Source organism: Porites lutea, chromosome 11 (assembly GCF_958299795.1).
Source record: "Porites lutea chromosome 11, jaPorLute2.1, whole genome shotgun sequence".
Classification (NCBI taxonomy): domain Eukaryota; kingdom Metazoa; phylum Cnidaria; class Anthozoa; order Scleractinia; family Poritidae; genus Porites; species Porites lutea.
Window position 1 is genome coordinate 11,018,541 of NC_133211.1, and position 27,670 is coordinate 11,046,210.

General features: G+C 40.0%; 2 protein-coding genes across 3 annotated transcripts; one reads left to right on the forward strand and one right to left on the reverse strand.

The window, feature by feature from the left end:
• The first annotated feature begins 2,664 nt into the window (after positions 1–2,664).
• LOC140951949 (solute carrier family 13 member 1-like) lies at positions 2,665–6,484 on the forward strand. Of its 2 annotated transcripts, none has more exons than XM_073401332.1 (3): positions 2,665–3,051; positions 3,964–4,100; positions 4,619–6,484. In XM_073401332.1, exons 1-3 carry the CDS (start codon positions 3,039–3,041, stop codon positions 4,826–4,828), a joined length of 360 nt encoding a protein of 119 aa, XP_073257433.1. In that variant the 5' UTR covers positions 2,665–3,038; the 3' UTR covers positions 4,829–6,484. The 2 variants fall into 2 exon arrangements, 1 of the variants encoding a protein (XP_073257433.1); XR_012167324.1 differs by having other exon boundaries at positions 2,669–2,950.
• Positions 6,485–7,815: 1,331 nt separating this feature from the next.
• Positions 7,816–25,861, reverse strand: LOC140953205 (uncharacterized). Its single transcript, XM_073402705.1, has 7 exons — positions 25,762–25,861; positions 21,493–22,516; positions 15,699–16,170; positions 14,833–15,140; positions 14,189–14,258; positions 9,214–9,626; positions 7,816–8,263 (listed from the first exon to the last, which is right to left on the reverse strand). The coding sequence occupies exons 1-7, from the start codon at positions 25,859–25,861 to the stop codon at positions 7,816–7,818; spliced, it is 2,835 nt and encodes a 944-aa protein (XP_073258806.1).
• Between the last annotated feature and the right edge of the window lie 1,809 nt (positions 25,862–27,670).

Below are 27,670 nucleotides of genomic sequence, written 5' to 3' on the forward strand. Positions count from 1 at the left end.
GGAATTGTGCAAGTGATCGCCAACGCTCTGTTTGTAAATAAACGTCGCGCCCGGAAAATTGTAAATTGCTTTTGTTTACAGAGTAACAACAGGCGCTCATTAATAAGCAGGTTCCTGAGAGTCTGGCAGCTAAAAAGCTGATGTAGATCAGGCCGAGAATTGTCCGAGGGAAAGCGAGATATGATGGCGCCCGGTTGAGCTTAAGACATTTCAAAATTGAAAAAAAATTTGGAAGAGGAACTGCGAACGAATTCCAATCACGTACCCTATCGTAAACCGGCACAAGCAAAGTCAAGATAAAGCCTTGGTGCTGTTGGCTATTCTCAATACATGGCTACCTCGCTTTAATTTTATTTACAGTAACAATATTTTCCCCATCTAAAATCTCCTCTCCCCTAGCCCCTTAGGAAGGCCTGATACTCAGGTTAAACTTTCCTAGACAGAAGACTCTAATTTTCGACCGATCGTTATGCGACCTCTGGATCGTGAAGTAGGGAAATCGATAGCAGGGCTCAGAATTCATAACTCGCCGCACCCTTAAGGATTCGCTGACCCAACCTATATTGATGACACATAGCGACTAAAAAGCGACCATGGGGGCCCGTGCAAGGGGGTGAAGGTTAAAAAAGTTGTTGGGGAGGGGAGATTTTCTTCACCCTCCACCACACTCCACTTCTTCCTTTGACCTTATACTCATCCAGTTGATGAAAAAGGAAACTGTCTGTCTTTTTCTTCACCAGATGGGAAATCTTCGCTACCGGATAAGGCAAACTGCATGGCAAACGCTATAGACAATAACGAAGCGTCAGTTTTCCACTTTTCGAATCTGAGAATGATTGAGACGATTAGTTTCAAGCTTGCAGCCATGCATTGAAAAGTTTTTAATGATTTCCTACAATAGTGAGAATTTCCGTGTTCCATTCGAGTACAAGTTAAGGCAATACTGCGCAACAAAAGCTACAAGCAATTAAAAATATGTTTGAGCCGAATGTCTAGCATACAGCCACGCCTGTTACTTCCGGGTTTACTTATAATAAAGACGGCCATTTTTCACGAAGAAATGCATGTTTATGTGAAATTACAGCTTTCCAAAAATTGTGGTTTCGACACTTTGATACACTTCCCAGTTGCTGTACAAAAAAAATAAAGGCTGAATAAATTTCGAGCAAGCGGGATATCAAGCGAGATTTATAATAACAAAATAATGCCTTAAATTAACACTTAAATGAATCCAACTGGCTGTAAAAGAAAGCAATCCTCTCACCACTCAGAATCGGTTACTTTTGCACTTACTTAACCTGCGTGCAAATGAAAGTGAGCAAAGGCTGCGTAAGTTTGAGTGCGTTAAAAGACTCAGAAATTCATACTTTTCCGTAATGGAGGCGAGAACATGCTGGGGGTGTCTGCTTCCCCAGCAGACTAGAAAACTGGCTGATAATAATGCATCAGGAAGCAAATGGTTTTAAAATCGAGGACACAAAATACGGAAGAGCTATTAATGCCCATCTTCTTCCAAAAGAAGCTTAGTCCTTGCTTGTTAATGCTAGCCATTTCCGCACCGGTGAGGATCAATCTACAACCCCATCTTCCGCCAACATTTAAAGTTAATTTACCTAAAAGGAGATCGAATTCACTGCTCCTATATCTTTGAATCGGTTCTATATCAACGGAACTTAAATAATCAGAGTATCAACATATGGAACTGATCTTTTTTCCGTAAGTACCCACCTTATTTGGCTTTTTACAGAAGTCAAATCCAAAACCTTTTCTCAGCTGAGTTATTCACACCACTTCGACCCGTAAAGAGCGCAATTGTAGGTAGACGTGCAACTGTTCTAATATATGATTTGTTTAAACTTGTCTTTCGCAGGCTCATCCTATTGGTCAAAAGTAGGGCTTTCCACAAGCTGCTCGGCAACTTTTTGAGAACTTCTCGTATTTCAAGGAACTTTGTTCTTTTCGAGCAATTTTTAGCTGTGGGGGGAGGGGACATAAAGCCGTACAGACTAAGGAACAACGAACTAGGTTCCCGTGCGTCCTATGTTGTCTATATTGCCCCTTTCCCCAGTTTTTTTCAAATGCCTGCAAGTGCAGGCTTGCAACTGAAAAGAAACATTTTTCTTGACGCTGTTAAGTTTCTCAATTGTTTGTACTTTTACCTCGTGATTATCTGACATGAGGTGTCTGGCTTATCCAAGTGGACTGGAACCCAATTAGCCTATCTTGGTGCCATACCGAGCTATGCAATCGTCATTATCGTCTGTGTAATGATTACTACATTCACTGAGGTCACCTCCAACACAGCTACAGCCACCATCTTTCTTCCAATACTGGCATCGCTTGTGAGTTAGCCCTCCTTTTTTCGCTTCCATCTTTCCCCTTTTCCCCAGAAACGCCTGATACTCAGGCTACTTGTGAGTTTGTCTTTTAGCTTATTTGTGACTTCTTCTTACTCTGAACTCGACAAAAATATTCGTCAAATGGAAATGAAATTGCGAAAAGGAGACAAACTGTTATACTCGCATGTCCAGAAATCTCGCACGTCAAACTTCGCGCTACTTACATTCCGATTGTTTCGCAATGGTTTTAACCGCTGGTTTTTACTGTGATTCCTGGGCTCATAATGTTCGGAAAGTTCGAGTGGTCAAATACATAGTTGTCTATTGTCAAATAAAAGCCGCTGATCAAAAATATTGCCACAAACAATAATGGCGCCGAAAACTCAAAGAAACAAGCTTTCGAGCAAGAGGTTTTGGAGACAATTGAGATGATTTTTGGCCAAGATACTGTAGAGCGAAGGTCTTGGATTTAAGCCATGTAGTAGAAGCGTATTTACCGATAGAATGAACTCCAAATTGTTTAAACGTGGGAAGGAAGAATATACTTTTTCAGTGGACAAAAAAACTACGAGAGAAAGATAAGACTTTGTACTTGAAGTTTTAAACGGAAGGTAAGGGAGTTTCCCAGCGGAATTGTCATTAATTACTAAAAAGAAGAGGTTAGTCAAGGCGGCAGTGCTCCATTTGCAATATAATCATATGCAAGAAACAGGTAATTTTTTCGTATTTTTATTTCCATTCTGGGAAGCTCGAGATTAATTGAAGATAGGAGTTTAAATTTGTCAAAACTAAGATCTAAATAAGTCAACCTTTCAGTTTCAATCGCGTCCTAGTGTTTAGGTATATCACACGACATGCTGTATTGCAAATTATTTTACTTATCCCACATTTCTTTGTAAAATTTCCATTGTTTACTGTTGTAATTTTTTCTAAGTGTCCACTGCTACCGCGGGTGTGTGAAATTAGATGGCCATGGAAGAAATAAAATGTTATTAATATCAAGGGTATTTTTTGATTTTCAACAACCTGATGAAGGGCTGAGTTTTTTTACAATCTTCAAGCTCTTCGCAAGTATTTGTTATCCATTTGTCTTTTTGTAATGATAAATGAAGTGGATGCTTTATTAGGAGACTTTGACAGGGACCGGTGCAGGGATTTTTGATAGAGGGGTTCTAGATGTATGCTCAGTGGTGAGATAGAACCTCCCCTAAGCGGGCCTCTGTGCGACCAGCAGAATTGTCCACTGAGGAGAGCTGTACGCATAAGAAATGTTATGTGGAGTCTGCGTCTAATGGGGTGCTTTTAACTCGCCTCGGCAATTAAAGGCACCTGACTTTGGGTCTGACTGCTATGCCATTCTAATGAGCAGAGGGTGGGCTGACACTACCCCAGTGTTATGGCTATGTGCCAAAGCTACTAACCGCTCAGTCAGTAGGCTCCGTGGCTTGGTGCCAACCTGGTTCCCAGGGTGCTTTTCCCTGGCTTTGGAGGTGGGGTCCAAAGCCAGGGAAAAGTGCCCTGGGGATGAGGTTGGGTTGGTGCCTGAGTGTGTCACTTGTTTTATAAGGTTTGTCCTGAAAATGCAGAAACAGAAACACTGATTTTTTATGTATCTTTTATTCAGGGAGAGGAAATCAATGTCCATCCTTGGTACCTCATGCTTCCTGCTGCCATCTCTTGTTCATTCACTTTCATGTTGCGCGTCGCTACTCCACAAATGCAATTGTATTTGCTGATGGACACCTCAAAGTCAAGGACATGGTATGTAACATAGATTGCAATCAAAGAGGTTTTCTATTGACTACTCATTAAAATTTGGTGTCGCCTTAATCCATTACAGTGCCGACCAAAATAAAGCCAATGGTTCTTGGGATGGTCTTTCATAAAGGTCCCATTCTTTGGAACTTTATGACGGTGTTTGCTTCACTGTCTTTGTCATTAGTTTATTGAATTCCTAGTTACTATCATGGCTCCTTTGCTTTTGCATTGGAATGTTTTGTGACTGGCTGCTAGAAGAATCACACCATGGTGTTAACCAATCAGAAATCCAGCCAAAGCAAATCATAACTTGTATGCACGTCGCATTTTCCTACCCTTAGCACCTCCTAGCCATTTGATTGGTTCATTGCATATGAATTGTCTATGCTTGCTGTTATTGGCCAGGTTAATAAAAAATCTCACTAAAGCAAAGGTAAAATTAAAATACACTCTAATGAAAACTGGCCCAGTCGCAAAGTCAACTGAGAAATGATTCAAATACGACTCTTTTCTTTCGTCAGGCAAAAGCTGGTATTGTAATGAATCTCCTAGCCGTGACGGTGCTGATAATTTGTGTCAGTACCTATGTGGTCCCTATGTTCAACTTAAAAACTTTTCCAGACTGGGCTGGAAATGCTGGAAAAGCAGGAGGAGGCTCTGGCACCAGCTCTAATGTCACGCTTGTATGTCACAATGTGACAACTGCAATCGCTAACCTCACCTCATCATAGCGTGCACGCGCCTCTTTCATGACAATCAAACACGTGATAGTTTATTGCAGCGATGAACACACGGAAATATCATTGCTGCCATTTGCAATATTGAATTCAGTATTTGAAATGAGGGGTACTTTGGTAATTTTGTATTTTGAGAAAGGACGATATCGCTTCTTTGTTCCCGCTAGATTGCAAATTGAATGATTTGTACGGATGTAAATAAGCTATCACTAGTGTTTAGTGTGAATTTTTAAATAACCATATTTGATATGAATAGGTGATATATGTCTTGTTTGATTTTGGGGGAGCTGTTGTTAGTAATTAGTAGTTTTATCCGTATATTATTATCGTGTAATTATATGTAAAAAATCTCTTGAGCCAGGAAAACAAAAATGTTTCTGTTATAACTAAGTACTTTAATGGAAAACAATCCGTTTAATACACTATCCCTTTTTTTACCTTCTTCATTCTTTCAATCCCTTTCATACTTTAATACTGTAATTACTATTCATCTATTACTATTTTTAGAGGTATATAGAAGATTTGCCTTTTAATTACAAGAACTGTAGCTCTTTCAAGGTTTACGCAGAAACACAACTACGTGATTCTGTATTTTAGTAAAAGGCTGGCAAAACTAACAACAAGGGTGGTTAAATTAAAAAGTCACCATGATACCTATAGGCTGGATTAGTAAGAGCCTGTTATGCCCCTGCTTTCTTTGTTTGGAGAAGGAAAGAAAACTGACTCTCTCAAATGGCTCAGTGTAAATCCAGCCTCTATAAAAAGTCATTTCAACAAGACGTCAAGTCACAAAGAGTAAATCGCGTCAAAATTTTACAGGATTTTGAATATATTAAAAAGGCTAAACTTCTTAGTCTTCTTTCGACTAAAAGATATCTTAAACCAAGAGATGCTAAAACATGACTCTTACTGTAAAAAAAAGGGATTGAAATCCCAATGCAAACCCTTCCAACTCCAACAGAAGAGGTTTTTAAAGTTTTATGAACCCTGTTTGATTTGGTGCAAACAAGAAGAGTCTGCCAATGGTAGTTTTCACGGGTCCTTTTCTCGACGTTTCAGCTTAGCCTGTTCCAGGCTCCGAGATAGTCGGGTCTGCGAAATTGAGAAAGGGTGAACACGGAAATACTTACTCGTTATCCCTACTATCTGAGAACCTGGAACAGGCTACGTTAAGCTAAAGAATATGAAAACAGCTCGTGTTCAATACTTGAATGGTATACATAAAAAAAAATCCAATCTCAAGAACTAATTCGTTATTCCATCTAGTGGTTTAAGGTTTTCTGAGGCCTAATTCCTCCACCAGCGGCTTTAATGTTTGTATGGGTACCCTGAGGAAAGTCATAGAGTCACAAGTGCCTGGGCTCAACACATTTTAGAAACACCCTACAGACGTGTTCGTAACGATGGTCTAAAATAACGGTATTAATTGAGTTAAATCGGAAGGAAAGACGAAACTTTAGTTAAGAAAATCCTTGTGATTCTATCTCACGAAGAGAACAATCCTAAAGAAGAAGTCTTTTTGCTGAGAATTAAATTTAATTACACAATAAACAAAATATTCATTTCCAATGAGCATAGGGGAAGTTCAGGGAGACGACTCCTGGGGGGTGAGACCTTTTAAACGTGGGATGATCAGAATGCAATAAACATCCTCTCGGAGAGACGACGGGCCTCGCCGACCCTTTGCTGTCCTTTTCGGGTCAAGAAAGCTGCGGGTTGTTAAGGGTGGCTATGTGATCCTACTCTGACCAAGTTTTTTAGCTAATGTAGCTACCTCATTATATAGTCAGAAACTAAAAACGGTTTTTAAAAGGGGTTGTTCGACACGTTGTAGTAAATACCCCATTTAGTCAATTTTTGAAATCGCGATATCAACTTAGCATCGGGAGTGGAAGCGGAATCATGAATCATAGTTACAAAACACGTAAGAATCATATGCTTTGTTTTAAAAACTTGGGAATCATGAATAACGAGACTCTGAGAAAAGCTCAGCATAATACACGTATGAATGAATTACGTTCGATCAGGGAATGCAGGATATGGCGTTTCCAAGAGTCCAATTTTCAAAACATTTTTCCTGGGGAACATGCTCCCGGACCCCCCTATATCAGCAATTCGTGCATTCAGGGCTGACAATCCGCTTGTTTCTCCAATAACCTTGTGTTAAGTATTCAGTTACAAAAAAACTCCATGCCAAGACAAAACGAATGATTATGCCAAGTCTGAATGAAGGAGAAGTTTGAACACCAAAGAGTACAAAACGAGACTAAGTTGCACCTGAGAAAATCATCAAGTCAATAGGTGATGATCAGAAGTTTTCGTGAATGATGAATCTGAATTCTTGTAGGAATCATGAATCATTAAGGCAAAAACGACAGGAATCATGAATATCAAGATTCAAATGATTCCGCTTCTACCCCCGAAACTTAGCACCTGGAATTCTCATTGGGCCACTTAGTACTGTGATAGTTAATAGCTTCAATTCTCCTCAGTATACATCTGGTTATTCATGAGCGTCAACGTATAAACCGGACAAGGTACAGTAACAAAACCAAAACCTAATACGACTCGTTTTGGTAAGACTGAAAGTGAAAAATACTAATTAATAGGTTTTATATGGTAAACAGGGTTTTGGTAACAACTTTTTCTCCTTTACCGTTTTCTGATTGTTCTTATTACACAGTACATTCATTTTCTTCTCGGCTAATTACCATATATGTTGCTGGCATTCTAACCAACGTGACAGGCGGAAGAGTAAACATCAGCCTACTAGTACTGCTGCTGCTGCTGCTGCTGCTACTACTACTGCTGCTGCTGCTACTACTACTACTACTGCTGCTTCTACTACTACTAAATTTTTGCTACCTTGTACCCTTACTCTATACATGGGTAGCATCCCTGTGTTGGGTCTTTTATGACTTTACTCAGTCTTGATAGCGACCAACTCCATTCCGTTATCCTTAGAAGCGCCAGCGTTACCCTTAGATTGAAATTAGTTCTGCCGAAGCGTCCCGCGCATCATCTGCAGGGCAAACAGCTTTCAAAAAGTCATAAGCTTTAGCCTCTTTGCAGGCCTGGCGTCCTTCCTTTTGATAAGCCTCAAACATCTGGGGTGTGAAGAACTGATTGGCCGTGCTGTGTTGTGGGAACGCGCCGCAACAACACTCGGACAAGCAATGTGGACATAATTCGCCACCACAACACTTGGGAAAGCAATGACATAAACATGATTCGCAATGACAACACTCGCAGCAGCAGAAGGTTAACTTCAAGGCCTCTTCTTTGGTTACCCCCGTGTCCTCCTCTTTGGCTACCACCGTGACCACGTCTTTGGTCGCGCTATCCTGTGGTTCCCTTGGCACAAGAAGAATGATTTCTCCATCGCGGTCCGGATCATTGTCATTCTCTTTGCCATAGTGAACTTTAAATCTGTTTAATTACGAGAGAAATTTTTCCAGAATGTTACTGAGCTCTGATAGGTTTCTATCAGGGATGAACAATGTATAAGTAATATGGTGTACCAAACCACCTGTCAAAAGGCTCCTAAAGGCTAATTTTGCATATTAATCACTTTCATTTCCTTACCAAGCTTGCGAAATAGTCGTTGATCTTTTTCAAAATTATCATAACGTCACTACGGATCATGTCACTAAACCAAGTTTAATGTTTTTTTTCTTTTTAATGTAAGGGACAACGTCATACCATTTGGAAAAAGTTTTCAAACGGGGAGTAAAGCACTAAAATGCCGGTCCTCGCTATGACAAAATTGAAAATATAAATGCCCCCGGAACAATACTATAACTTCCGAGTGACCTCCTTGGAGGACGTATTTACTGACCAAGTTTGGTTAAAGGAGAGAATCAAACAGACAAAATTATTGTTATTAACCAAAAATGTCACGTGTTGCCGCATTCGAGGACAGGTTTGGCCCCGGTTCCCCTCGCTGTTGTTCCTGCTGACATCTCTTTAAGCCCTCCCCCACAATCAGGTCGTCTGGAACAGGCTAGGCGTGTGATATCATCGTAAAACGTACGTGAGTCTAGCTACGTTTTCATATTCTTGCCTTTCGACTTCCCTTTATGACGTAGCCTCTCCCCTCCCGAGTGTCCTTCTCGCGCGTCCGTTTTTTTTTTTTGTGCCCACTACTTCCAAGCGCCTGCTAGGCAGGCTACTTATGCATGACGTTATGTTAGGACAATATAATTGCCGCTATCTGTAACTATTGTGTAGAAAGAAAAACGTGTAACTCTTTCATTGAAAAGAACGTTGAAAATCGGTTGTAAACACACTTAAAACTATGTGAATTTGATTTCAAGACAGAAGGACGATTATTCTATCGATCATAAAAATGAAAAAAGGTTTAGGTGAGAGATGCATACTTGTAATAACGCGGTTTTCGTGTCCCTTTTACAAACATTTGCATCAGGTCTGTAATAACATCTTTACCGTCTTCGCCATGAAATGAACAGTTAAGCTCATCACGAGCGAGCATCAATGCGTTTAGAATAGAGTCTCCGTAGTCCTCCTCTTCCTCTTTATAACCTCCGTCGACAACAACAATCCTTTCCAATTTCCTCTGTAACAAAGGCAAAATGGCGAGATTTTCGTGATGACCACCGTCGCTGAGTAGCAAGACTGCTGGTGGAATTGGCCCAATGGTGTCCTTGGAGAATAATAATCTCACATTGTAGACGAAAGAATCGTGCACAGTGAGCCACCTGAAAAGAGCCAGCGAGGGATGGTTTGTTGTGAGATAAAAGTTGCATGATATAAAAAGCTTGGAAAACAGACCCTATGGGGCAAAAGTGATAATAGTAACAGTAACAAGACGCTACGGAGCGTACACTTCGGAGTCGTGGTTGTAGATCTGGTTAATTGTAAATGCGGAGGAATAGTTAGAAATGAAATATGGTAAGAGTAAGGTGTTAATTTGTGAAATTAGGGGATTTGTCAGGATATTCTGAAAAGAGCAACATCCAAGAGGCCTTCTTGCCAAAAACTAGTATTTCGGGACAAATTGTCTCTGAGATATTAGCCCAGTTATGCTCTGATGACTCCATACAAATCCTTCTAAATTTTACTGAGGTCTAAACGTTTAGACGTAAGTCAAATATGAGGTTACTGGCGGTGAATAACAAGTCTAACAAAACGAACAGTGAACAAAGAATTCTCTATTTTTCTCAGTCACATCAGGCTTCAAAAACAGCATAGCAGTCTCATGTACTGATTGAAGAGATATGTAAGGCATGGGTAAGGAGTCAATTACGTTGAGCATGGAATTGGCTAAAACTCAATGTTACGAGTTCGAATGTTTTGGGGATAATTATTCACTGACTATCAGCACGCAGGGATGTCGGATTAACACAAGGAAGTTTAATACCAAAGGAACATAGGGTGCGTTCCTTTGGGAAGATTCGGATCAGGATCAGTGATCCGAGATCACTCGGATCATGGTAGATCATATGAACCGATGAATCCTTGTCATGAGTGGATTCATCGGTTCATTTAATCTACAATGATCAGAGTGATCTCGGATCACTGATCCTGATCAGGATCATCCCAAAGGAACGCACCCTATGTTCCTTTGGTGTTAAACTTCCTTGTGTTAATCCGACATCCCTGCGTGCTGATAGTCAGTGAATAATTATCCCCAAAACATTCGAACTCGTAACATTGAGTTTTAGCCAATTCCATGCTCAACGTAATTGACTCCTTACCCACGCCTTACATACCTCTTTAATCAGTACATGAGACTTCTATGCTGTTTTTGAAGCCTGATGTGACTGAGAAAAATAGAGAATTCTTTGTTCACTGTTTGTTTTGTTAGACTTGTTATTCAGCCTTTACACAGCCTTAAAACACAACATCCACCAACACAAACTTGACTTGAACTTAAGTAAAACTGAACATCCTTTACCAGAAAAACAAACTCTCACATCTTACGGCTTCCGCCAACTTGTAAACACAGAACTTGAAAATCGACCTTCGTCACACTTGACTTAACACAGCAGTCCAGCTCGTGGGAAAAAAACTTAGTTCGTCAAAAGAACTCGCTTGTAACTGGTATACCGTTTGACATAAGGTTCTAGAAAATACTAAACAGGTTAATAGTAGTAGCTTTTCGACATATTTTATGATTTTAGTAACTGATGCAAATCTGCTGACTCATTATTCATGAATAATCCAAAAACGCAGAGAACGTTCGAGAAAGTCACGCAACGCATGAAAGCAGTTTTACTACGTAACACTCTACAAAGACAAAATGTCTTTGTGCAGCATTTTATAACTTCAAATTCATCATAAAACAGTTCGAAAGGAGGGCTCGAGCTCACTCGTGAAATGTTTTCCAACACTCGAAGAGAAAGTTCGTGTCTCTGCGCGGCCACGTATGTCCCGAAACTAGTACCTACCTTGCGTCGCAGTAGGGCAATCGGCTAATCCATCAACTTATAGTCTCCTCTGAACTGACGGGTCACACAGTTGAGTCGGTTCAAACCCCGGGAAAGCCAAAATAATAATTCTTTCTTCCTCGAAAAAGTTAAAGAATAAATCAAAGAAATCGAAGTGATCTCGAGATATCTCGAACTAATTCGGCTCTAACTTCGTCAAATAGCCGAATAAAACCGAAAACCTACAGACTTTGCGTGCCCAGTCTTGTCAAATAAGTCAACTTTGATACATTCCTGAGCGTCGCGAATCCTTATTTCGCGCTCCGCCGAAGTAATAATAACAATGATAATCATTAAGCATGATAGTGGTCTTAATTTGAAAATATGCTTCGAAACAATACCAATAAGATCCACTTGTCGAAGCTTGTCGAACTGCAAACGGTCATACTAGGAACTGCCCATGTTTCAAGAAACGTGCTTACCATTAAGTAGGAAACAGTGAAGTACAGCTAAATAAAACGGGAGTCTGTAAAAGGAGGAAACGGACGGCGGACGGCGGATGGTGGAAAATAGTAAATAAATAAATAAATAAATGTATAAGATAAATATAAAGATAGACAAAACAAGACAAATAAATAAAAACATAAGAATTTAAAATATTAAAAATATAAATACCAGTTGTGACATCTCTGGAGTGGGCACCCATGTGGTTCGCTCGAATGTGACTTCCAACTTTTGGTTGGGAAGAGAAGACTGTATAGTCTGTCGTTTCAATTTGCCAATGTCGAAGAGAATAGACACTAGAGATGCTACGCTGATATATTATCTGGCCGGGAGGTAAGTTAATCTTTTTTATGTTTGCTGTATTCTTAAACTTATCTCCACTACTTTAATCTAGATCTCTTCCGGGTCAACTGACTCCGATAACAAACACACATCAAACAGAACTGACTTTAAAAGGTGGAAGAGCGGGCTCGGCCTCTCGCCTATATCCGGCAAGCCTTTTTGAAGAGGAGTGAGAGGAGAGACTTGAAAAAAGGCAAAATAAATATAGCTAGCCTAACTTTAAGGGATTGTTAAGGTCTCAGCTTTAAAGGGATTTACATTTATTTAGTTATTATTATTATTATTATTATTATTATTGTTGTTGTTTTTTTTTTCTTTCATTTTTCATTCAATTTAGTCTCACTTAACAGGGGCGGAAATTCAGAAGGGGGCGGCCGCGACACTTGCCCATATATAGATACTATTTATTTTACTGAGAATTCTTTAAAAATAATATAAAATTTCACAGAAAAAGGGTTGGCCGCGGTGCACTCGGCTAACTCCTAAATTCGCCCATGCTTGAGGTGTTCAGGACGGATAGCCAATTATTCTTACCCACAAAGGTTTCGCTTAGAATTGTGTGTGAAAAGAAATACCTACATAAAAATTTCAAAATACCTTTGCAGCGAGTGTGATCTTCTTTATAAGGGGCACTGAATAAATCTTGAGCCTGACCTGAGCTATGTCCAGGTTGTTCTCCTCAACAGGGCTTAATTCTAATTTTCCGACGATCATCCCCGTCATATTGATATGGGAGTCCTACCCTACCCCATCCTTACCCAACAATGGATGAACAGAGAGTAAAATAAACAAATCAGACAGAGGGTTAGTCATTTTTGTTTCGACGTTTTTCAAAAGACAAAAATTAAGACGTAGTTTTTCTTTTTATTTCCAAACGATCTCTCACTGTCGAGGCTAAGCTTCCTTGCGCGCATGCGTGCAACATACCGAACGTGCTTTCTAAACCCAAGAAGAATGCTAAGCATCTTTTCCAATCCTGAGGAAATTTGATCAGTTATAGTACGTCGGCGTTTGCTACTCCGACTGAACTTTTTTTGGGGGGAGGGAGGGGGTTAAGAGGTAAGGAATGTGATAAATTCAGTTGTATATTGTAAAACAAACATTCGAATATATCAATGTTTGTAAGGAAAAAGGCATCAGTCTTTAACACTCCGTCTCGTTAATTTTCAGGGAAGAGGATAAAGATGAGTAGCAAGGCTCGCACAAGGTGTTCAAGTTGGCCATAAGAGACCGGATTTTTTTCCACAGTTAGAGATAAACATGTAAATTATTGAAGTTAATGGTTCTGTAATTCTGTAACTGTACATGTTTTGCGTGATGTATTAGTCCCACAGATTGACTAGTTAGTTTGAAGTAACAAACTCGAAGCGTGATGCACACGAGCAGTCGCGAGAGGCACGGAGAACTCTTTAGCTCGCATCGTGGCTCGATCCAAGTACCTCTTGGGTCTTTAAAATTGAATGAAAAATGAAGAAAAAAATTAACTAAATAAATTTACATTCCTTGAAAGCTGAGACTTAAACAATCCCTTAAAGTTAAACTAAATATAATTATATTTCGTCTTTTTTCCGGGGGATACTCCTTGGAATTCTTGGTGGCGGTGTGCCGCCGGGTTCTCCAAAACCTGACCCTATTTCAGACCAAAAAATGTCATTTTTCACACCCGTTTTCAGACCTGGTCTCTAATAAATTATGTCATCATTACTTAGATTAGAATGCCAACATAAAAAATCCATTTCGAATTCGCTTTTCTCTTTCTTTCTTATTCGTTTGGAATTAGCTTCCTCGAAAACCAAACCCGATTCCAGACCAAAAAAGGCAAAGTCTATACCCGTTTATAGACCAAAAGGGCGCAAAAAGCATACCCTTTGGAGCGGCACACACCTATTACCTCCCCCCCCCCCTCCCGAGACTTTTTAAAAAAAATAGAAAAAAAACCCTCTCTCCTCTCACCCCTCTTCAAAAAGGCTTGAATCTAAGCGAGAGGCCGAGCCCGCTCTTCCACCTTTTAAAGTTTTGTTTGTAATCGGAGTCAGTTGACCAGGAAGAGATCTAAAACAGTGGGCTGCGGCAAACAGCAATGTATAATAAAATAAAGATACTACACAAATTAACTTACCTCTCGGCCGAATAATACATCAATGTGGCTTCTCTTGTCCATTCTCTTCGACATCACCCGCGGCACGGAACTTTGATACCGCAAATGAATTTTGCAAACTAAAATGACAGAAACTACAGATCTTTTTCTTCCAGATCACGACTTGGAAGTGACATTCGAGCGAACTACATAACTGCCCACTCTGTCTATCTTCTCTACAACAATCCAGAGATGTCACAACTGATATTTATATAAGTAAATATGTTTTTGTCTTATCTATTACCTATCTTGTATATTTATCTGGTACATTTATTTATTTATTTTTATTTATTTATTTAATATTTATTATTTTCCACCATCCGCCGTCCGTTTCCTCGTTTTACAGACTCCCATAGAAAACCGAACAGTTACAGTCACTCATAAAACCGTGAACACCTGAAAATTTTCAGGAATGTTTATTGTGTACTGGCCAATCACAATAAAGTTAAGCATACGCAAGCAAACCTCAAAACCACAAACTAATTACCGTCGCTGTTTGCTGTTTAGTTATCTCGCCGTCTTATTGGCTTATTTCTCGCAACAGAATAACATTCCGTAAATATTTTTGGTGTTCACGGTTTTGTGAGTTTCACAGTAACAGTTCTTGCTGGAAAGCATACTCGTACCTGACGAACTCTTCATAACAATCTGGTTTTTGCACTTCTGAATCAGGAATTTGGATGGTAGTTGCTTCACACCTCTCCGACGGTTTTTTCTGTCCATTCATAGGATCTTGAGTGACAATTCCTTTACAGTCTAAATCAAGTATTCCGATTACAACCAGGAATGCGTGTATTACCAGGAAAAGTATCATGACCACCCAAAGTGTTAATTCAAAATGTTTGTAATCAAAATAATAAACAGTTGTTGGGAAAATCAAGGGTAATCCACGAAAAAGGCCTAGGATAGAGCGCATCGCCATAAACTCAGCTACCTGAAAAGAACGACAAAAGAGAAGAACATCAAATACGAATTTAAAAAAAGGGTTTCAATATTGGAAGACTCGACTCGAAAAAGATCATATTAAAAAATGGATGATAGTGATGGTATTTACGAGAGTATACGTGTTGATATGAAAAGGTCGGTAGCAAGAATGATAGTGAAGCTAAAAAGATGACTTCCTGTATATGATACGAAGACAGCGATGATGATTCATTACTATTCAAGGAAGGTGATTAGGATAATGAAACTCCCCTTTTATGACCACCTCCCGAACACTCGGTCCCTTGTTTCACTGAGTGAGCAATCGGTAACTCTAACATAAACACGAGCAGATTTTCATAGCTCTTACGTCCAGTAGTACGTCGTATCAACGGGTTTCATGCTAATGTATAAGAGTCGTGTGATAATGAGAGAGCGCCATGAGGGATCAACAGGACGAAGTGAACTCATGGCGAAAACGACAAATGCCCGCCGGACCCTGTCCATAAGGGTTCTCTTTTTTTTTTTTCAAGAGAAATGTATGGCGAAAAGGTGTTAGTCACAGTGTTACCTTTTGAAATGTGCAGCATTGTTCTCGATGCCGTGCATCACTTATCTTTGTGGCGCCCATATCAAGTCCAAGAATTGTTTGAAGACGGATCAGTCCTTCAGTGGAATCTTCATATTTTCCCATGTGTCTGGAAAGTGCTGCTGCAGATGCCGCCATGGCTTCTGATAACATGATATCTTTTGGTTCCAGTTTGCCTTGGAACTGTCTTTTTCCACACTGGTCAAAACGCTCTATACCCGAGGGTGACACAGTTAACAGTGCATAGTGTTTTTTGTCTTTCTCATCGTTTTTCCACCGGTTCACAACAATGTTGGATATATACTCGGGCTTCATGTCTTTCAGATCTGCTAGGGTCAGAGGCCTCGTCTCATTTTTCGAGTTGCATAAGCAGCATAACCATGAAGGACAAATGCCTAAACATCCGTATAGTCTGGTGCTGTTCTTGTGATAAAATGCTTTCTGTAACCTCCACCTGTAAAATCAAAGTACTTTTTAGCCGTGACCTTGCGTCGTTGGGTCTGCACCACCATTTCGACAAGCAATGTGAAACGTCAAAAGTATACCCAGAGCTACTAAGGCCAAAGGTGAAATGAGACTATGATGAAACTCTCAATCTTTTGCTATAAGAGGTATTTTCTGTGATCTTCTTCTTGTTTTCTAATGTTTATTTTCAATTACATTTGTTAGCGTCCTAATCCGCTTTTAGACGTTGCTAAATATATTTCATCTGATAGCTTTTATCATTTAGATGCGGTATCAAGTCATGACTAATATAAAACGTCCTTCATAATTTTTAGATGATACGTATCAACAGGTGAACGAAAGAACTATCAGTATTAAGCGCTGCTTCTACAGATACGATGAAAATCTAACTAGGGGTGACATCAATTGATTCATTGCGGGGATATCACCGTTTTTGATTGGCGTTTTACCTCCCTGCTAATTCTTCATAACCAGCGTGTTACCAAATTTGAAAGTTTTTTGGCTGATATCAATACGATTGACGTCAATCGTACTGATATCGACAGAAGAAAGGATGCGCAAACAAGGGGTGTCGTGGTTCCGCTGTTTTGGCAGTGAGAGCCGGAAAAGAGTAAAAGTTATGCAAAGACGAAATAGTAGAACTACTGCCTCGAAAACAAAACAAGAATAGAATAAAATTTTCCTCGACGGAAGATACCTTCCATTGATGCCGAAAAGCATGACTCAATTGTGGTGGAGTCAACGCGATATAGGACTTTGATAATCGTTGGTGTCACGCGCAGTCACCGTTTGTTGCTCATTTTAATTTCTGCCTGAGCTATCTCTGGGGAGGCAATTTCAGGCGGCGAATGTGGTGGGCTAAAATTGGCCACGTTTAAGACCCGTATAGAAGGGATGGAAGAACTATAGCCTTATATACGGTCAGCTTAGTTGCCAAAGTGAGGCCTCTGCTGTTCCAGCCCCCGGGACACACTGAGCGCTAAGAGCTGCCGCAGCACGAAACATTCGCTATTGGATCTCAGAGTCAAGAGTTGCATCATCGACATCTGACATGTTACCGCCAACATACGTAAACGTGTGTGCATACCTCAGTTCATGGTCATCAATCGCAATGGGGGAAAATCGTCGCACTGGACATGCATTACATTTGTCTTAGACTTTCTAATGTTTCCTTTCCTTTCCTTTCCTTTCTGTTGATATTCAGGGGTCGTAGTTATCAAAGCGGCATCATAGGTATGGAGGAAGTCGTCAAGCTTGTAGCAAGACGTTGATTTCGGATCTGAGCTTGTGTTTTTTCCCACTCCAAACTACGGTATGGGTTGCGAAAGACGAAAAAGAGAAAAAAGAGGATAAACAGGGCTGGGGCTAGAGAGCGTCTTTGGTACAGGCTTCGAAACACTGTATAGTTTCTCCACCAAACAGTACCGGTACCTTGATGATATTGACTTCTCTAGGGGGGGGAAGGGGGGGGTTCTATCTTCTGAAAAAATTACCAGATGACCTGCTAACTATATCGAACGCCTTGACCAGGTCTACAATGTGTAGTGCCTCTTGTTGTTCCCTACACCGGCTCCTCACTAAGAGCACATGGAAACATCATATCGCTTGTAGACCGTGCACTCCCATATCTGCACTGCGCTTCGGGCAGGTGTTTTACATGTTTTGTCCATGACCGAGAGTAATGTAATAACGCGGTAATTACCACAGGTGAAACGAGACTGTTTCTTAACGGAAGGTGATAATGGGGCCCTTCTTTTCAGATCCTGTAGAGCACGTTCAGTCTCCTCCCAAATGGAAAGGAGGGGATTATGGAGCTCGCTGCGGAAAAGTTGTTCCCCTGCTTCGACAACTTCATGTGAAATGTATTCAGTGCCTGAGCTTTGTTGTCAGCCAAGCGATTGAGCGCGGATTGAACTTTCTCAATATGTGGGGCCGGGATTTCAAGGGTACAGAGCAGCTCATTTGTAGTAAGTGAAAGATTAAACTTGGAGCAGCTGTTTATGGCTGGTTCGAAAGTTCGCTGAAATGTTCCTGACAGTGAACTCAGATGTCCTTTTTTTCTTTTAATCTATTTCTGTGGAAGCCGCGAAGCTCCTTTTGGTTGGTGTACCTGGCCTGTCCTTTAAAAGCTTAGTTTGCAGGGTGTCATTACTGAGGACGGGTTGGAAAGCATCCTGCTTCTTTTGCAGGAGTTCCGTGACGAGTTTTCCGTGACGGAACTCGTCACGGTGGTGCGCTTCTGTAGGAAAAGCAACGGCGGTCAAAAATAACAATACTTCATGTGAAATGTATTCAGTGCCTGAGCTTTGTTGTCAGCCAAGCGATTGAGCGCGGATTGAACTTTCTCAATATGTGGGGCCGGGATTTCAAGGGTACAGAGCAGCTCATTTGTAGTAAGTGAAAGATTAAACTTGGAGCAGCTGTTTATGGCTGGTTCGAAAGTTCGCTGAAATGTTCCTGACAGTGAACTCAGATGTCCTTTTTTTCTTTTAATCTATTTCTGTGGAAGCCGCGAAGCTCCTTTTGGCTGGTGTACCTGGCCTGTCCTTTAAAAGCTTAGTTTGTAGGGTGTCATTACTGAGGACGGGTTGGAAAGCATCCTGCTTCTTTTGCAGGAGTTCCGTGACGAGTTTTCCGTGACGGAACTCGTCACGGTGGTGCGCTTCTGTAGGAAAAGCAACGGCGGTCAAAAATAACAATACGCTATTGAAAACCACTCGGTTGTGAAGTAAGCCATTAGCTGGTGCCGCGAACTTTAAAAGATCTATAAACCACTCGACTAAAATTATTTACCCATTCCAAGTATATGCTTTTCACCAGAGAAATGAATAGAATGAGTAAAAGATTACTTTGCAAGTGAATTGAGAGAAACTATGGAAATGGACTAGCGCAAACGGCGTTCGAATTGGTCCAAAAAAAGCATTGGGCATTAGTATAGGCAGAGTCTTCACATGACTGAGATGGGCGAACGTTGAGGAGTATAACAAGATTTGGAACGAAAATGCCTAATACTCGGGCTACAAAAACACTGTCTAGTCTATCTAGTGCCTTGGGTCGCATAACAAACATAACTGTCTTATTAAAGTTTCAATGAAAATGACTTAATAACATATAAGTTCGAAACTATTTTGCTTTTATTAAGCGCGTAACAGTGACGACACAAGCAAGCTCTAACAGCTCGCGCGCGACAAACTTCTTCGGCAAAACTCAAAGCAGTTTACGGGGGATTGTTTTTAATTGGACCCCAGTTAAAAAACGCATCGTTTTTGTTTACGTTCTTGTCGTAGTTAGTGAGAAAAAAAATTTTTAAAGGCCTTTAAAGACCTCTACGTTTGTGTGGTCACGCTCATAAGCACGCACTGCTAAAGGTGAGATATTTGGAAACAAAAGAATAAACAAAAGCTCTCATGGCCTTTGTTTCCTTGCAAGACGGTAATGGCTACAAAGGAAAGACCGCGCAGACTTCGACCAATGAGAGCAATTCAGTTCGCGCTTCACTTCAGTGTAATATTACAGACTTATGCTTCTAGCTCAAATGTACGGTACGATGTCCCGAGAACAATAGCCATTCTGCGCGATGTAGACGGTTATAATTCCACAGCAACAGGTTGCTATCCTGGTAGTTTAGACCCTGTCCTCTTCTGTGCTTGCATTCCTGTTCGGTAGTAGCGACGAGCGAAAACATGTAGTTACGTGAATCACGACGGCTAAACAGGAAAGGCAAATGACAAATGCACGTGAAAGCGATTTGGAATTAAATGGGACACGCGAACGGAGATTTCACTTAAACGTGATTTGTAACCTATACTATCAATTTTTGTAATTCATACTTGGCGAATGTCTTTTGGCAAAGAGCTCCAGACGTGGATGTAGGGAAAATACTAACCGATTTTCTAAACGAGCGTCGAAGGCGCAAGCTTGGGATTTTTTCTTTTATATTTTAGCTTCCTGAAGTCTTCTTTCCTGGGTTTGTGAGTCATCCAGACAGGATTTTGGCCAGACTTTAAATTGGGAATTTTTTAGTGCAAAAATATTTATTTATGAAAAATCTGACCCATTTTCGTAAAATGGTGGAAACCGGATGTGAATCCACGTCTGAGATCGGCTCATAAATTAAATCATTAGGAAACTTAAGAACCACGACGACGACTTTGTCGACGACGACCGGAAGTGAGATACCGTGCACTGCGCAAGCGCGGTTAACAAATTTCGTCGTCGTGGTGTCGTCGACGACGCCAAACACAGTAGAATCACGTCGTCCTGCAATCCACAAGCTTCGGCAGGTATAACTCCCTGTTTTTAAGCGATTTTTCAAGGGCTTTGTATTTTTTCACCTCGTAAATCCAGGTATCCTTTCTTTTTTCTCCTAACAAGCGATGTTGATTGAAAATTTGACTGATGAATTGTGTTTACTTCGAAGACAACACTGAGCGGTGCAGGCCGAGCGAGCGAACTCGTAAGTGACAAATTTATTTGTACGTATTTAGGTCGGGCAAATCATATGTCTTTAATATAGAGGAAATAAACTTCATATGGAAAACAGCTATCGCATCGGAATGTCTCTTTTTCCAAATCTAAACTATGACAGACACTCGGACTCGGTCATGTCATTCAGGTTGAAAGTTGAATAACCTTCGTACGGAAAGCAGAGATTTTTCCACACGAAAAGGTCTGACAACACTAAAAATTCTTCATCGTCAATGAAAGTAGACGTACGGCTTATAAAATAAGATCTTTCATCGTCTTAAAAGACGCCTTTGCGAAAAAAACTTTGTTGCGAACGAACATCACAGTCTACATGTTTGTTTACATGCAGTGTCGTCGTCGTCGACCTATCGATCGACTGCATCTTAAGTTTCCTTTTTCCCGCCATAACTGACGTTCTCGTTCCAGTCCTTTCCCAGTCAACAGACGTCGTCGTCGTGAACTTCGTCGTGGTTCTTAAGTTCCCTAATGTGTGTCAGTTGGCCGTAAATTTTTAGGGAAGACAAATTGTAAAGTGTGAACCTCCTGCCTTACTGCAGGTGGGTCATAAGAAGTAATGCCCAATATCCTGACTTTTGAAAGAGATGTTAAGGAAAACGGGATACTTTTGAGGGTCTAAAACAGGTTATTCGATAGGAAGAATCAATCCGTGTATTTATGTTTAATTTTCGGACAAGGTCAAGAAACTTATTCTTTATGCGTGAAGAGTCTCAATATTCTTACGTGAAAGCATTTAAAGGGATCCTCTTTGTACACATTTTCGTGACTCGACCTCTCAAAAGATTCTTATAATTCTTCCTCTAGCAGGGAGGACTAATTATCTTACCTGAAGTAGCAATGCACAAGCTTTTCATTCCAATTTGTCATGAAGGAGGAGATCAACAAGAATATTCCACAGCTTAATAGCATCCAGTGAGACACGTGATCCTCGTGTTTTAAAAAGAAACCTGGCAAGTCAATCCTAAACACCTTCCAATATATGACAAACGAATAAACAAAGGCTATAAAGGCGTAAGATGTCTTTTTTCTCAGAAAAGGAAAAAACAGCCATAAACCAAAAGCAGCGAATCCAACGAAAATCTTTGCCACCAAATCGATCTTCACAAAAAAGTCATAAATTGTGTACGGGATAAACGTGAATATAAGCATACATGCAATAGCGTATTCAATCAGCAGCATAACGCTTTTAAGACAAGGTCGACACCTTTTAAGCTTTTTTGAAGTGATAAAATACAAGACAATGAAAGCAAGGAACAGACCAAGAAACAGCCAAGTGATACCGCGTTTGCTACTTTCGCTTTCACAACGTGTAGTGGGAGCCTGTTCAGTTGCTACAGTCCCATCCACTTCTCGTTTCCTTGCTAAAGCAGCATCGCAGTCTTCCGAGTATCGCATTAATTTTCCAAAGATGAGATCAATGATTACCGCCACTGGAAATGCATAAAATCCCCATGAAATTGCTGGCAAAATAAAAGTCACTATGCAGAAAACGACAAAGATAACTGTGTCCCAGCAACCAGAAATTATGCCAGTCCAGTCACAAATGTATCCCGATCTTTGTCTCATGTGTTTATAGAAGTTCTTATGCCAGCCTCCCTCGCCTTTTCCTTGTCTCCTTTCACTTTCTTTTTTATCTTCTTCGTGATATTTCCAGTCCAGGTAAGCTGTGCCAGTGTAACCACCCCCTGACACGCAACTCAAATAATCCACTTCTACTTTGTTCTCTAGTAGTCTGCTCAGGACTCCGGAACAAAACGCTGCTGACCTGATGCCACCACCAGAAAATGCCAAACCAGTACCACCTTTTGATATTTCTGAAATATTACATGTAAAAAAATGTTTAATACCTTCTGTTTACAAGTTTCTGTGACCTATCAGTTTTGTCTTTTTAAAAAATATCGTATTCAGTTTCACTTGTCAGTCTAGAAAATAATCATTGGCACGCTTTCGAAATTGTTCAGTTACTAAAGGTATAAAAAACATCAGAGAGAGAGTAGTAATTAGACCATTTCCACGTTTTGAAATGTTTTGATCCAGGAACCAAAAATATCAATTTTCCAATCATGGTGCGAATTTGGAATCAAGTGACGTGATGCTCGAATGTCCGGAAGACGGTCAAGCTAGCTAGCAATATGCGATGAACAAACAAAACAAAACAAAAACAATCAGATAAAAGAGAAGTTAAGAACCCTTTCATTACCCACTAGGATGAACCGTTTGCAGGAAAGGGAACGATTCGTAAGTATCTGTTAGCATCATAACCAGAAATCGTATACAGTCAACGGTTAAACCATTCGGTCACGTAAATTTCGGTATTCAATATGATGGGGATTTAATATTTACAAGGTAAAAGCAACTTCTAAGTATACACTAATTTGTTGCCTCTAAGTAATCTCTAGCTCATTTTAATGATGTATTTAGTAAATGAAATCTCTAAGGTTGAAAGGAATTTCCTTGATGAGCAGAGACTGGGGAGGAACTTTCCGCAGTGGTCTTGGCAGGAAGCTCCACCCTAAGGGGTACCTCTTTCAGGCTTCAGGTATATAAAAGGGTAAGGGTTTCACAATAGGGACCTTTAGCATCAGGTTTTTCGTGGGAAACGGCAAACCGCAAACCGCAAAATGTCACGTGACCACGGCCTTGCGGTCACGTTTGCAGTTTGCAGTTCACGTTTGAACCGCAGGAAGGGCTTCCAGCGGTAAGTGATTTACGGCAAGGTTTTTTGCCACCAAAAATTGTACAGCCTCGCGTTTAAAGGTATGAACTAGCTTTTTGTATCCGTTTGCGATGTGTTTGTTGGATTTTTGATCTCGAATCAATGAATTATTGCTGAGTTTTGGGCGATTAAAGTGATGCACTTCGACTTGATGAAAACAACATGGCGGCCCTAAACAATGAACGCGTAGTTCAAATCAGTTTTATATTCCTTTCTGCCGTACCAACAAAGCAAAGTATTCTGTTCCAATCCAGAGTTAAATTTTTTTTTCTATCTTGTTTCTGAATTCATAACTTAACTCAGTCTCTGTTTGGTTCCTATTTTTAACGTATCACTCCGCGAATATCATTTTATTTTGCTTATCTCTTTTAGACTGGGGAGCCCGGGCTTCATAAAGCCCTCTGGTTTCTTCTGGGCTCCCTTGCAACCTTACAATTTCAATATGTATTCTTGTATTGCATTGTATTTTGGCTAAATAAAAATGAACTGAACTGAACTGAACTGAACGTCTTGCTAAAGTTTGAAATCTCGGCAACGCGAAACTGCAAACGCGTAACTGCGGTTTGCGGTCTGCGGTTTGCGGTTTACCTGATGCTAAAGGTCTCTAATATATGAAATGGTGAGGAAATCTTTCTTAAATTGTTAACAGGCGGTAAGTGGTCTAGTGGTTCGCTCATATTTTGAACGACTGTGCATTTACAGTAGTTAAAAGGGTAGGGGGTTGATTAATAATAATAATAATAATAATAATAAGTAATGATAATAGCGTAGCTCCTTGCCCGCGCGTGCGGAGCCCCATAGCTAAGTAAATCTACCCATCCTAGAAAATTTGGTAACCACGTGACCGTACACCGCACGAGCGACTGGCCGTCCGTCCGCACCACAGGCACACCAATATAAAATAACTCAATCAACAGGTATGGCAATCCAAATGCAACGGAAGAAAATCGCATAACCGCCAGGACTTTTAGAGAGAGAAAAAAAACAACAAAGTCTGTCTTTTTCGACTTTTTTTTGATATTAACACTCACGTGGATAACAGAGAAAGAGCTAGGGAGTACAAATTTCGTTGGAAGAAAAACATGAATATTTCATAGCGGCGGTGAGAAAATGAGAAACGCTAGCAGCCAGGTGAAAATGAGCGGTAGTGAAAAGATAATTAAAGTGAACATGAACACAAGAAACAAAATATTCGGTAAGCACTGGCTAAATCTATTTAGTATATACTAAAACAGTGGATAGTGTTTTTCGCGCGCTCTGATTTGCTACTCAATCAGTGAATATCCTGCATTATTCACTGATTCACCTCCACTTCCTCCGAGCCAGCGACGCCAAACTCGCGTAAGTTGCGAGCAAAATGCCTTCCCGGTTTGCTGCCGTAACAAACTAAGAAATTTCACAACTAATCAAGAAAGCTATGCCCAAAATACATGAAGAAGGTGACGAATGATTTTAAATATAAAAAGAATTCACAACTCCTTTTGAAGAAACGTCCCCGCAAGAGCTAAACAAACGCCTTCAAAAGTTTTATTTGTCGCCAAGAAAAAGCGACGACCGCGGCCGTTCGGTCTTCGAGCGCCAAAATTGTAATCGTTGGCAACAGTAGATAAAGTAAAAATCATCATTTTTGTGCACAATTATCTCACTGTTTTAGTATATACTATAACAATTATTCACCTCAGTGTCGGTGGCTAGTAGCTCCTTACTAGCCCCTGGTAATCGGACATGTTAAATCGGACAGTTTTGAAGTTACAATTAGCAAAATTAAGCTATAAATATGGGCTGTTAAGAACCAATCAGATTTAAGCATTTTGTTATTGACACAATTATAATTATTATATTATAATAATAATAGCAGTTCTCATTACGAATTTCGCATAAGCCTCAACGCGTTTACAAAAATGGTACTAATTTAAATGGTACTAGTATTAGGTGCACACGTAATTATCTATGTGTATTTAAATAATAATCATAATCATAATCATAATAATATAATAAATATAAAATCTTGTTCTGGGGTCTATAACAGGCAACTAACAAAATGCTTGTTTGAACAGGAAATTTTTTAAATTAGACCCAAAAATCGTTCAAAGCTTGACTCTATCTATTTTGATGATAGGAAACGTCGAGTTTCTAGCCAATTCTAGCGGTAATGCCACAAGATTTGCAATATTTTTTGTTTCCCCATATCTCCTTCATACCTAGCAGCCAAATTTTACCCGCATGCCCGTGGCTGTTTTGGCATGCATTCGTCTTGTATGGCATTTCTGGCTATGGTGAACAGAGAACTTCTGACATTTCGCGACGCCACTACTGATTTCCCCGCGAAATGACGACGTCATTATTTGTTTCACTAGTTATAAAATACATCGTACCAACCTCTCTGGCCTTTGCTTTGCTTTGTCTCTTCCTTTGTAGCCCCATAATGTCCCTGTTCGCTTTCATCTAGTAGGCTGGTCTTGTCATGTGCTTGCGACATTTTAGGCGAAATTCTCCCTGAAAATAAATGATAAAGGCGACGAACAGAACAGTCATTTTTTTTCAATCGCCTGATTCACCAGAGGCGTATAGTAACAGCCTGCGTGCGCACGTGAAGACAAATATTGAAAGGTTAAGGTTGCACTGCACAATTTCTCTAACTGCCAAAGATGGCGGCTATGATAAAGCCTCATTAGATGATTAATAAAATGAGGTTGATTGATGGAAAAAGTTGTTGCAGAAAATGTACGCTTGATGTTGAGTTCTATTTCTTTGTATCGATAACCGAAGCCTTCAATAGTGAATGTGCTGAACCACTGCTTGACACTGCATTTGGCAATGCTGGTAATAACTGGAAACAAAGCTCCGTCTTTATTCCTTAATTGCAGAAACGTTATGATGATCTATTATGATCTGCCATATCATAAGCGAGTTTAAGAAAAAATGGAAGTCCTATCTTCTAATCAATCAAGTCTGATCTTAACCTTGCTTATATGTTCTATCACTGATATTATTTGATATTTTATTTCCTCTCTTTGCTCCTGCCGATTATCTGAATATAACGGTTTCCAACAAGAAAGCTCTTGCTACCTTGGACACTGCACACAAATAAAATGTCTTAGTTTAATGATTATTTATCAGCTACTTTGTTCTCCTACTTACGTACACTTGTGTAAATGCCTATACTAGTTTGAAATAAAGAAAGACTGAAAGCCGAGATTGATCGAGGGTTTGTAATAATGTTGTTATGCATGATATTTTTAAGGCTAAATAAACCCTTTCTATGCAATGGCCTCTCAGATTTCGAAAAGTGTTTAGACATTTATATTTCTCGGGCTTATAAGGTTGGGATCAGTATAACTTCTTATTACTGATTATTACACGATAAATTATCAGGGGTTTCAACTGTGTTAAGTAACCTCAAATTAAAGCCCGGATTTTTAAAAGACGTTATCATAACATTTACTTTATGTCCAGTTTTTGCAGATTCACGCTGTAGGAAAAAAAAAACAACACAAAGGCTAAAAGATACCCCGGGAGTGATAACTGTCTTTTCGATTTCCACAGGCGCGAGCAACATCCGGGTAAAGGTTACGCCTTGAAAATTCGGATAGGTGTTTACAGCTTGCTTGATAAAACCGCTCTCTTATTTATGGGTAAAATATGCAATTTTCGACTATCCTATTTGAAACTTGAACTGCAGGCTCGCCTTGACGTAACATGAAACCTTACCCTATTGCAGAGCTGTCCGATTAGTCTAGTATGACCCTCTATATACTAATAGCTTGAGGTAAATTATGTTAATATTTTTATGGCTTGAAGAAGTAGCCGCACCTTTGACAAATATACAATGTATGATTAAAATTATTACAACATTTCAATAACCGACCAAGATCCATTTTGGCTTTTTTCAAAGCTTTAGTCACGGTATTTCCAAAAACTTGTGATTCCTCTTTGCTATAAGGAACTTTAAACCATAGACTTGTTCTTGGTTACTACACTGGTGATAATATGGAGATTCTCCACTGTATTCGAATCCTTCTTCCAGTGCACAGTTTAGAACCACCTACAACATAATATGTAGTGTAAACATGGTTTTAGCCATGTAGTTACTAACATGGATAATGTCTTTCTATTATCCATGTTACTAGTTGTACTAATGACTGTTTTGGGAATTGTAGAGAGACTTGACTATGTATATCAACCCAGTAAAAAGCTGAAATGCGATCGTCTGGGTGAGTGTAGTCCTGAACTGATTGACATTTTCACAACCTCTGTAGCAGTCATCAATCGTATGCCGAATACACCT